Source organism: Microplitis mediator, chromosome 7 (assembly GCF_029852145.1).
Source record: "Microplitis mediator isolate UGA2020A chromosome 7, iyMicMedi2.1, whole genome shotgun sequence".
NCBI classification, from domain to species: Eukaryota; Metazoa; Arthropoda; class Insecta; order Hymenoptera; family Braconidae; genus Microplitis; species Microplitis mediator.
Genome location: NC_079975.1, coordinates 9,010,761 through 9,023,337, shown reverse-complemented (window position 1 = coordinate 9,023,337; position 12,577 = coordinate 9,010,761). Strand labels below are relative to the sequence as shown.

At 31.4% G+C, this 12,577-nt stretch overlaps 2 protein-coding genes across 2 annotated transcripts; one reads left to right on the top strand and one right to left on the bottom strand.

Annotated features, from left to right (window-relative positions):
• Window positions 1-439: 439 nt before the first annotated feature.
• On the top strand, window positions 440-5,353 carry LOC130671082 (neprilysin-2-like). The gene is made up of 9 exons (XM_057474776.1): window positions 440-443; window positions 539-634; window positions 706-951; window positions 1,024-1,235; window positions 1,519-1,695; window positions 2,645-3,139; window positions 3,355-3,649; window positions 4,640-4,890; window positions 4,983-5,353. The coding sequence occupies exons 1-9, from the start codon at window positions 440-442 to the stop codon at window positions 5,319-5,321; spliced, it is 2,115 nt and encodes a 704-aa protein (XP_057330759.1). The 3' UTR covers window positions 5,322-5,353.
• Window positions 5,354-8,600: 3,247 nt separating this feature from the next.
• On the bottom strand, window positions 8,601-12,554 carry LOC130671200 (uncharacterized). The gene is made up of 3 exons (XM_057474932.1): window positions 12,133-12,554; window positions 11,570-12,059; window positions 8,601-11,477 (listed from the first exon to the last, which is right to left on the bottom strand). The coding sequence occupies exons 1-3, from the start codon at window positions 12,241-12,243 to the stop codon at window positions 9,982-9,984; spliced, it is 2,097 nt and encodes a 698-aa protein (XP_057330915.1). The 5' UTR covers window positions 12,244-12,554; the 3' UTR covers window positions 8,601-9,981.
• Between the last annotated feature and the right edge of the window lie 23 nt (window positions 12,555-12,577).

Sequence of the window (12,577 nt, the reverse complement as noted above, 5' to 3'; positions counted from 1 at the left end):
CATCAACAATAATATCGCATAGTAAAATGGCTATCGAATACGAGATATTTTGTTGACTACCGAAGTTTTTTAGTCATTTTTTTGCGATATTTACGATTTTCAGTGAATACATTACTTATTTTGGTTCCTTTTTTACCGGAAATCACCAATGCATTAGAGCAGCCGACGTAAAAATTGAAATATTACCCTAAGCAGGAAAGCTTTACGCGGTAAAAAATAATTCATCAATTCGTAAAAAATGTGCGAGCTAAAATTTGAATATTTACCATTTTCATGTGAATATTCAACGCTCCGATGTCATTATCTCGTTCAACTAGTTTTAATCAACTTATTTTCTAACATACAAAAATGTTATTTTAGACAAAAATAATACTTTCACATATGTAATCGTCCAATTAACTCATAATATTTTAACATTTATTAGTGTTACGTTTAAAATATGTGTGAGTTTTTTACACTCATCGACATATGTTAAAAAAACACAAATTAGTGTAAGCTGTTTTTACAGGCGATTTGTATTAATTTTGACAACAAAAAGTTTACTGCTTTGGACTCAATTTAAGATCCCAAACCTCACCTATTGTTGTTCTAATTTCAGATAATGTTTGCGACTCACCATCTTGTATCCATACCGGTAAGCAATGGTTGATTGTCAGGTTGTAATGAAACAAAATCATCGGCAATACAAAACAAAATTTCTTTTAGCCTCAGAGATCCTAAAAAATATGGATTCATCTGTTGACCCTTGCGATGACTTTTATAAATTTGCTTGTGGTGGATTTATTAAATCAACTATTATTCCCGATCACGATATGCGGTATGATTCATTTAGTGCTGGTGAAAATCTAATTTCAAACCAATTGAGAAGAAGTTTAGAAGATCTAAATTCAACGGATATGCCTTATGCATTCAGGCTTGCAAAAACCCTTTACTCGAGTTGCATGAATAAAAGTCAGTGCTTTTATTTTTCTCTCGAATGATTACCTTGAATTGAATTGATGGTAATAAAATTGTTACTTCTAGCTTATATTGAAGAACAAGGATATGCTCCTTTGATGGATATTCTAAAGAAACTTGGAGGATGGCCAGTACTAGAAGGAGATACGTGGAACGATCATGAATCTGATTGGACGACAATCGTCTCCAACCTCCGAAAACTGGGTTATAGTTTAAATACTTTACTAGGCTTTTCTATCAATCTAGATCGTGCAAACAGTTCGAGGCGTGTTATATATGTAAGTTTTAAAAATATTCACCCTTATTTATTGAGAAACATGATTTAAGTTCCCAAGCGGCACAAAAAAAATTGTTGACTTTTTGTTAAATTGAGGGCGACAATTCATTATCATGTAACCCTAATTGTTGACTTGAATTTAAAAAAAAGTCAAAAACTTCTTTTTGTGCCGCTTGGGTTACTGGAAATTAAAAAAAATATTTTTTTCGGAAAATAAGTTAATATCTTAATATTAACTATAATTTTGGGTAACAAAAAATCTTTGAAAAAAAATTTTATTGCAGCTAGATGATCCTGTGCTTGGCTTAACACGACTATACTTAGTACGAGGTTTTAAAGGTCATATTATTGAAGAATATTACCGATACATGGTTGATATTGCGGTGATTCTTGGTGCTGATCGAAGACGCGCTGAAAAAGAACTTATGGATTCTCTTGAATTTGAAATGAAACTTGCCAAGGTATAATTTAAGGTAGTAGTCTGATAACTCGGATTGAACAATTTTTTTTGCTTAATTTGAGAATACAATATATTGAGAATATACTGTGAAAATTTCAAACTTAAATTCGAAATAGGAACAGAGTTACAAGGAGTTTTCGAGAGCGCCTCATAGTTGCGTGCCAAAAGTTACTGAAACTTTAAACGCGTTTATCTTGAAACAACGTTTTTACGGTCAGCCCAAGTCATAACTTTTTTTCTATTAAACCTATTGGTCTTAAACTTAAACTGGTTATTTTGCACACTTGTAGTTCTCGCCGGAACTAGGATTAATTTTTTCACCCCTAGCTTTCCATTTTACAACCCTTTTTATGCGAAGAAAAAATGACTTTTTTATCGAAGTCTGCCATTTTGTTATTTTTCAATAAAATTTCATAATCCTATTTCCGACGAGAATGACATGTCTATAGAAGAAGAATACTCAAGAATTTTTAATTTTGGATGTCCTCAAGAGTCAATATCACCCGGGCCATCCACATGCTTTTTTTTGAGGCGTCAATTTCAAGTGACAATAATAATAATAAATTATTTAATTTCCTTAAAAAAAAAGTATTTTTTCCCTTCGGGAGAAAAGCGTCAACTTTTGTCCCGCCGCGCGAAACAAAGTTGCCGCTTTCCGCTTCCAGCGAGAGGAGAAAAATAGTATCCACACATTGGACAGTAAATAAAAAGCTTCAGATCACATGTTATTGTCCTAGGTGTAAAATATACTATTTTGTTATCTTAAGATGTAAATAGAAACATATTAAAAATGCAAAATTTTTCATTTGTTCCTTCTAAAAAAAAAAAAGACCCCTGCATAAAAGCATGAAAAACGGCAAAAGTTATCTGATTACAACCTTAATAATAAATTAAACTTTATTAATTGATTATAAAAGGTATGATGTAAAAAACTATATCAAAAATTCTAGATTTCTTTGCCGGGTATATTTCAGCGTAACGCAACTTTACTGCACAATCCAATGACAGTTGCTGAATTATCAAATGCATACCCAAGTATCTCTTGGAAAAAATATTTTAATAGAGTTCTCGAGCCTTTCTACCAATTTGACGATAACGACACAGTGATTGTTAGTTCTCCTCTTTTCATGTCAAACTTTGAACAACTGATGAAGGTAACATCAAAAAGGATACAAACTAATTATCTAATATGGCGTGCTATTGCTTCAACTGTGGAGTACTTAAATGATGAAATTCGTAAAAGACAACTTGAATTTAATGAAGTTTTGAATGGTGAAACGGATAGAGGACCTAGATGGAAAGAGTGTGTTGCTACTGTCACCCGTATGTTACCAATTAGCATTGGAGCGATGTATGTAAGAAACTACTTTAACAAAGACGCCAGAGAAAATGCCAGAGACATGATTTTGGACATACGTGATCAGTTCATGAAAACATTAAAAACAGTAATTAATTAATTATTTGTCATTGTATTTACTTATGATAATTAAACGCAGACTATATTACTACTCTCTAAATCTGAAACAGTGACTATTCACTGTTTCACAGCTATAAGTATACTACGTGGTATACTTATAGCAGTGAAATAGTGTGTATACACTATTTTCCAGTGGTTTTCACTGTTTCAGATTTAGAGAGTAATTTGAATAATTTATGATAGGTTGACTGGATGGATGAAGAAACGAGGAAACATGCTTTAGATAAAGTTGCATCTATGACTATCTATATTGCATACCCTGATGAGCTTTTAAATGACACTAAATTAGATGGACTTTATAAAAACCTAAAACTTGATGAAAATGCTTCATATTTAGGAAATATCTTAACTTCGTTCCTATTTGACAGAGAATACACCATCAGCGAGTTGAAAAAACCCGTGAACAAGAGTGATTGGGTAGGATTTGGCCATGCAACTATGGTTGATGCTTATGCTTCATTACTGGGAAACTCTATTCGTATGTATAATTTATTGTTCATCACATAAATTATTAATAATTACAGTCGACTACCCCTCATAAGCCTGCTCTAGGGGACTTAGAAGAAATTTTTCTCAGAATTTCAGTCTTCCCAGTACCGTGCGTTTAGTTTTGTTTTCGACTACCCATTATGAACCTGTTTTATTTTATATGATTTTAAGAGGATTTGTCACCTATTCTCTTTCTCACACACATGGGAACAAATGGAACGGTCCTTGTTGCACTTACATTAGCAAATGGAAATTTCAAATGAGCCGTTCTCAGATATAAACTGAAATTTCCGAACGAGAAACATTTCATTCGATAAATAATAACTTTACGCATCGAATGAAATATTTCATTTAATGATTAGGGTTTTTATCCATGAAAACGGTTCATTTACCTGCTGCTTATAGCGCTTAAATAAATACTACTCTTTTTACACTAATAAAGGTGATTACAATGATAACGGTATTGATTACAGTATTTATAAAAAAAATAATTTTATTGATAAACATAATGCTCAACATAACTTTTCAATTGTAACAGAAGTTTTGAATATAATTCATGATTACAATTATGAACAATAAATTATATTTTACTTAAGAGAGTGTACCAGGTGATTTTCAAATGAACCATTTTCACAGGTAAAGACCCAAATTATTAAACAAAATATGTCATTCGATGCGTAAACTTATTATTTATCGAATGAAATGTTTCTCGTTCGGAAATTGCAGTTTATATCTGAGAACGGCTCATTTGAAATTTCCATTTGCTAATGTAAGTGCAACAAGAACAGTTCCGTTCGTTCACATGTGTGTGAGAAAGAGAATAGATGGCACATCCTCTTAATAATGTTTAAATTAGCTTGTAATAGCTTGCTTGTAATTTTGACAATTTTAACGGAGGCTTATAACGGGCTCTCTAGTTGACTGTAATTATAAGAATAAGTTATGAGTTGCATTGATTTTTTTTTTTTAATTTTTGTAGATTTCCCGGCTGGAATTTTTCAAGGTAATCTTTTTGATAAAGACCGTCCAAAATACTTGAATTATGGGGGCATTGGGTTTATAGTTGGTCATGAAATTACTCACGGCTTCGACGATCAAGGGAGTCAGTATGACAAAAATGGTAATCTAGTCGATTGGTGGGATCCATCTACCAAAGAAAAATACCTCAGGAAGGCTCAATGTATAATCGATCAATACGACAATTATACTATAAAAGAAATCGGAATGAACGTAAGAAAATAAGTAATTTACTTTAGTATAACAATCACTTATTTAAATGTGTCTTATAATGATTGCCATTTATTTTATGGTTCTTTACTTAGGTGGTAGGTTTTAGTACTCAAGGTGAAAATATTGCTGACAATGGAGGTATAAAACAAGCATATTTAGCGTATAGAAATTGGGCTGATCATCATAAACAAGAACCAAAACTTCCTGGACTTCATTATACGCCAAGACAAATGTTTTGGATTAGTGCAGCAAACGGGTGGTGCGCTAAACTCCGACCTGAATTCGCATCACACATTATTGCATCTGATTCACATGTTCAAGGAGAATTCCGTATTATTGGATCACTGTCTAATAGGCCGGAATTCGCTAAAGATTTCAACTGTGCGTTAGGATCAAACATGAATCCAATAGATAAGTGTTCTGTGTGGTAATATTTGTATCATACTGAGAAAAAAATTTTTTTCTGACGACAAAGTTTTAGCAAAGTTATGGCAATAAAATGATTTGATTGCCCGTTGCCAATCATATATTTGATTATTTTAAATAAATATTTAATAATCCACCAATAAAATAAATTATTAGAAACTATAATATATTTAGCAAAGATAATCATGCGTTAAGTAGCTAAATTGATTACCTATAAAGCTGATAAAGTAGTCATCAAAAAACTAATACGAATCTGCCGCTATGAAAGTCAAATAAGGCTCACAGTTCACCAGCAAATTTAATTTTTCTTTAAGAAATTGGGCTGATCATCACAAACAAGAACCAAAACTTCCTGGACTTCATTATACGCCAAGACAAATATTTTGGATTAGCGCAGCAAAAATATGGTGCTCTGTAATTCAGCCTAAAGAATTAATACTTCGTATTATCACTGATTCACATAGTCCTGAGGAATTTCATATTAGTGGATCACTGTCTCATAGGCCAGAATCCGCTGAAGATTTCCAATGCCCGCTAGGATCAAAGGCGAATGCAATACATAAGTGTTTTGTGTGGTGATATTTTTACCACACTGAGAACAAAATTTTATTCTGTCAACTAAATTTTAGTTATGGCAGCAAGATGATTTGATTACACATTGTCAATCATATTTTTGATTATTCTAAATAAATATCAAATAATCTACCAACAAAATAAATAATTAGAAACTATAATATAATTAGCAAATAATAATCACTTAGTATAACCCGTCCCATGAATGCTTCAAACTGGAAACATAACAGTTCTGAAATATACTTCTTATCAGGGACACTACGGGTGGCTAGGCGCGATTTAGTGGAGAGCACCGAACTACTTTTGCTGCTGCTGCCTAGCACCGTAACTTCTTTTCCTCCATATATGGAGAAAAATGCCGCAGAAAATTAAATAGTAATTACAACTATGACTAAAAATTTGCTATATCAAATGAAAAATTACAATTCATAAAAAAAATTACGATGATTTATAGAAAATTAATTTTTGATTTCAATTATTACTATCTAGATCGTAATTTTCATTTTTCATAATAATTACAATCCTTCGTAAAGATAATTACTTAAAAAATTGAAAAATCTCTCACGACTTTGATAATTTTTATTTTAAAACTGTAATTTTTACATAATTTGAATCTAAAAATGATTTTGTCCCGCTAAATAAAAAGTACAATTATGTAAACAAAACTATAATTTTTTTATTTATATTAATTATCATTAGATATTGAAAAATTTTATCTAAAATTAAAAATTACAATTATACATCAAAAATTATTATCATTCGTAGAAAATTCAAGTTGATTGTGAAATAGTTATTGGCGTAACTGTAGGGTAAGTGATTCATAATGTGTCAGCGCGATGCGTTTAGCACGAGTCGCAGGTGGGCAGGCACGAGCGAAGCGAGTGCATACTGCGCACCGGAGACGAGTGCTAAACACATCGCGGGTGACGGATTATGACTTACCCTACATGTTGCGCCCATAGTTTTATTCAACTCATATGCGCTATTCACGTTTTATTAATCGCCTAAAAAGCAAAGTCTCAATAGCTGTTTAGTGACATGGTGAAAAAAACATTCGGCATCACAACCTTGCCTACTCAATGGGTAACAACAGGGAATTGTAATTACCCCATGTTCAGTAAGAGCTTGAAAGATAGTTACGTTTATTTTCATTACGTCACAATGGCCGGGATAGTAGACATCTTTATTGCGTTTTGACAAATAATTTTTCACCAGTCGGTAAACGGCCATTTAGGGTTCGCATTTTAGGCATGAGATAAAACGTGAATAGCGCGCACACTGTTAGAAGTATTTATTTGAGCCAAATAAGATTTATTAATAGTTAATAAATGATTTATTAAATGAGATTTATTTGAGCCAAATAAGCCATTTCTTAATAGTTAATAAATGGCTTATTTGAATAGAAAGAAATGACACATGAAGTTCAGGTTATAACTTTGAATGGAATGAGTGTGATTGTTAGTAAAAATTTATTATAAAATTTCATTTTTTTTTTATCTTTTGTATAATAATTTTTATCTTCAATTAACATTAATTGTGTGTATTATTTTCTTTAAAAAAATAAAATTAAACAGTCTTATAAAATATTTGTCATAACCTTACTTAATTAACATCACGTGTCATTTCTTTCTATTCAAATAAGCCATTTATTAACTATTAAGAAATGGCTTATTTGGCCCAAATAAATCTCATTTAATAAATCATTTATTAATTATTAACAAACATTTATTTGGCTCAAATAAATACTTCTAACAGTGCATGAGTTGAATAAATTACATTAAAGCTTTGTTAAATTTTCACTTGGAAAAAATCAATATTTACTTATTCAAATAAAAATAGTTCAATCTTACAAGAAGTAGAAATGATTATTAGATTTATTAAAGATTAGTACATTAGTCAGAATTTTTGTTTCGTAGTTGATAAATATTAAAAAATTTTATTAAAATTATTGTGAAGTTAAAATGTTAAAACTTGCTACAGTAATACTGAATATTAAACTACACTTTAAAAAAATTATTATCAAGCCCAAACAATTTTTTTTATTCATAATAAAATTTAATAGATACACTAAATATTTTAACTGACACGATAATATATGTTAGTCTAATGCGTTTCACAATGAAAACTTAAAATCTCATAAAAATAGTTATTTCCAATGTAATTTTATGTAAGTAGTGTACATTTTAGAATGTCGGTAAGACAAATTGCTACTCCAGGCGATAAAATTACTATTTGAGATTGTAATTTTTAGTTGAGGGTATATGATGCCATTGATGTTGTATCCTACCCATAGACTTGCTATAAATTCAGAATTTCTAATCGTCATTGTGGCTGAGCTGTCAACGTACTTGGACAGGGTGTGAAAAAACAGTGAGGACAGGGTTCGATCCCAACGTCGGGCAAATAATTTTATTTTCAAGCTTTGATTATAAATTATTCCGCGTTTGTATACGTATATGTGTGTGTTGTGTGCATGTGCGTCTCGTAAAAGTGATTTTCCATTTAACTTATGTATGTGTGTGTGTGTGTCTGCCCGGGTCAAAAATAAAACTTGGCTTAGACTTGGTCGTCTTAAATCGTGACTAAGTAAGACCAGTTAAGTCGAAACCAAGTCGAACTCACGCAACTCGCCTTGGTTTCGACTTAACTGGTCTTACTTAGTCACGATTTAAGACGACCAAGTCTAAACCAAGTTTTATTTTTGACCAGGGTGTGTGTGTGTAAGTCCTGTTCGTCAGAAGGTAATACATGAATACGCGTCTCCCGACGCGCATGATTATTATTTTAGGAGTGGGGACAAAATTACTATCTGGATTGTAAAAATTACAATCTGGATTGTAAAAATTACTCGCCAGAACACATCTTTCACAACGCGCGTTAAATAATATTTAATAAATACACTAGTAAAAATGATTGGTACATTATAGTTTTCATTTCGTTGTTAGTAAATTTTATTTTGAATGCAGTAATTTTTATAATGTACAGATATTATTATTCTAAATAAGATGTTGTAATTTTTACTTTGAGTTATGTAAAAGTTTTGATTTTTTTCTACATTTTGAGATTACTTCATCAGATTGTAATTTTTTTTTCAAATTTAGTAAATATTCTTTAATTTTTTTCTTCGTGCACCCTTCAAAAAGTTATAAGGGTGTAGTGAAAGAAAAATTCTCTCCAAGTTTGAGATTTGAAAACTGAAGTTTTTACGCGTCTTCATGAAATTCATGTTTTTAAGTAAAATTGCTAGAAGATGACTTATTTGATACGTAGGAATTTTTGCTATTTCAGAATACAAATTTGCGGAAATAAAACACTTGATTGTTTAAATGTTTTTTAGATTTTGAAAATTCTTGAGCGACTTCTTTTAAACTAAAAATTTTTACTCAAAAGCGGTGATTTTTTTTTTACCGCACTCAAGCTTTTTGAGGGTAAAAGTGGAAACAAAATTTTTTTTTAGCTTCCCTATTATGTATATATCTATATATGTTTATATACTTGCTATAGAAATCCCACAACAAGGAACGATTTTCAAAAGAATTATATGTGATTTATTCCATCGAAAACATAAAAATTTTAATTTTGTGCCAACGGGCGATCAATAATTTTTAATCTATATATATTTTATTCAAATGTCAATCATTTTAACGACACACAATATCAATCAATAGATACACAAGTCAAACAACAGAACACGCAATATTTAATTACTCAGCTTAAGGGCAGAAAATGGAATATACAACTCTATAAACTAATAAAATAAAAAACTATAATCATTTGTTATTTAATTTCATGGTCAAAAATTAAATAACTTTAAACAAAAGGAAAATTTTTACGGTTTGTAATTTGGTAATGTGAAATGTTCGGCAAATCGAATACTAAAAAGACCGTTTCAACAATTTTTTCTTTTAAATTACATTTAAAACGTTAGATTAGAATTCAAAACTCCGACTCAATTATGCGAGGATCCTTGTCCTTTACAGCGCGTCTTTGATAAGTATCTTAATTATCTGTCAATTACTTCAATGACACTAAGTAACATAAATGAATTAATGTAGTCATAAAAATTACGCAACATTACAGCAATACGAATAATCACACCCGTGTTTCAGCAACGGAAGTTTGTTTATTGATCAATGCTAATTTTCGCCGTAGTTTAATTCGTTTCATTTTTAATTTTTGTGAACGTTTGTCACATAATGCCGTTATTTCGTAGAACAATACCTCAAAAATAAAAACAGTGATTATCCACATTAAGCTCAATGTACAGAAAATATAAACCATTCGAAAATCTTCAAACTGTAATTGATCGAATCCACTTTTATATGATTCGATTCTAGCAGCTAATTTCTTTTTTCTTTTTAATTCTTTATATCGTTCAAAGCGTTCGGCGTAATGAATGTGACCGGTTTCAAAAATATTCATTGCTGCTTTATCGATTTTGTTTTTCAAACTCCAACGTTTACGACTCATAAACACGTTGTACGATTTAAATAATAAGTCCTTTGATATATATAAATTGTCGCCTAATGCATTGTTACGATACCGATAAGCAAATATACAAGCCGCTAAAGTATTTTTCGTAACTGAAGCATATTCCGGAAATGAACTCTTTATCGGACTCGACATATTAATCGGACGGGAATCATTAATCAGATGAGAAACATTTACTAGAAGTGAATCATTCATCGGAACTGGATCGATGAATGGGAGTGTATCAAATATCAATAATTGGGTTTCTGCCAGATCAAAATATTCTCTCGTAATGCGCTCTTGGCATCGACTAAAATCAAGCGCGTCTTGCTCATACAAGTATTCCTTATCAGAATCACTTAACCATATTTGTGTCTCAGCTATATAATCGCGGATTCTATCGTCGAAGAAGACTTTATATTCATTTGAATGTAAATCATCTAGATTTTCAACCCTACGGTAACTCGGTTTTGCCAGCATTGCCATGAGTTGACCCTCTAATGCCGGATTAAACATCAACATAAATAAAGATGTGGCCAGAAAAGTAATACGCATGAATAAACGTTCTATGGGTGTCTTCATCCCCATATTCAACACCAACAACAAGATATCAAACAAGGTGTCGATAAAATTAAACTTATTATTGATTAAAATAAGTACAAAGATACTAGTTAGAATGAAAATCGAAAGTATCAGAGTTTGATGACTAAACATACCGTCGACAATTTCCTCAAGGATTGGAACAGAACGCGAGTTCGTTATTATCGTGTAGCCTTCTTCTGAGTATAGCGGAACAAAATCGAGATATTCGTAATAAAGTAGATCGAGTGGTTTTAAATCCATCCATACATCGAACTTATCATTATTAAATAATTTTTTAGTTCTGACAGAATGTGGAACATCACCGAAAATATAGTAATTCATCACCGGTGTGACATTCAACATTGAAAATATCTTTTCAAAAACGAAATACGGGTTTCCGAACTGCAAATCGAGTGCTTCAGGTGTAAATTCATTTGATGAATCATCGAAGAGTGAATTACGTGCATAACCTTTTACTGGATAACCGTCCATATTTCTGGTTTTGTCAAAATGATAACTTTGACACGATTCCAAATCTGTAACAAAAATTTAACATTTAAGAAATAGAGCACTACCTCGCGTTCGAAGTGTGCAAAAACATAATCACAAATTAAATGCGGCACCCTACCGTTTTTAAATGACTGCCTATACAATGTCCATCGATTATCACTCGTTTTCTTTTTAACTCTACTCCAGGGTTTCGGTGCTCTATCAGTGTAGGGGTTAAATGTATACACCAGCGTAGTTTTGTTGACTTGATCTCGACAAACGTAAAATGATCCAAGGGCTTCAATATTCCACACCATTCTCAGTACTTTCATTGCCTTTCCACAGTTTTCACCAACAACGAAAACCAATGACTCGACGTTCCAAATTATCGACGATTTTATTTCGTGAAGAAGAGCTTTTAGTTTTCTATCAGTCTCTGCTGATACAATATACGAGGGATGATTTGGATAGTGCCATTTCATCACAGTTGACTCGAAATCATTATCGATCGTTACAATGGACGCGTTGACCACTTCGTTTATTGAAATTTCGAACATGATGTCAATCAAATCAACAGTTATAACCGCTGGGTTTAATTTATCAGGGAAGCACAGCTCAAGTAGTTGTTTCTGTTTAAAAATCGGACAATAATTATATAATCATACAAACTAATTTATTGTATACGTATAATATATAAATTACCGTATCATTGTGAAAAATTTCCAAATCAGTTGGTGCTGCATCACTTTCATTAATATTGTCACACACAATGAAATTTACAAACAAACACAAAATAATAATTTCTTTCCACATTTTTATACTGATTTTAATGATGAATAATGGAATTAAAATTCTAAATTATCAAAAAATCGAAAATCCTCAGATAATCTTAACTTCTTTTTAAATTATTGTTTCAATTTGAAGTAAATTATAGAACGAATTGAATCACTGAATGCTCGAATATAGCATCCATGTCTATCCACTTCAACTTATTGCTCATAACTGACAACTCAATATTATTATTTGCTGGAATATTCACTTCATTAGTTGTTAAGGATACGTGTCCATACATGAGGATCTCTTCGATTTTTTGAGCGCGCCAATGAGTCCTCGAGAAGTATATGACGCATGTTATTAAAAGTATAAC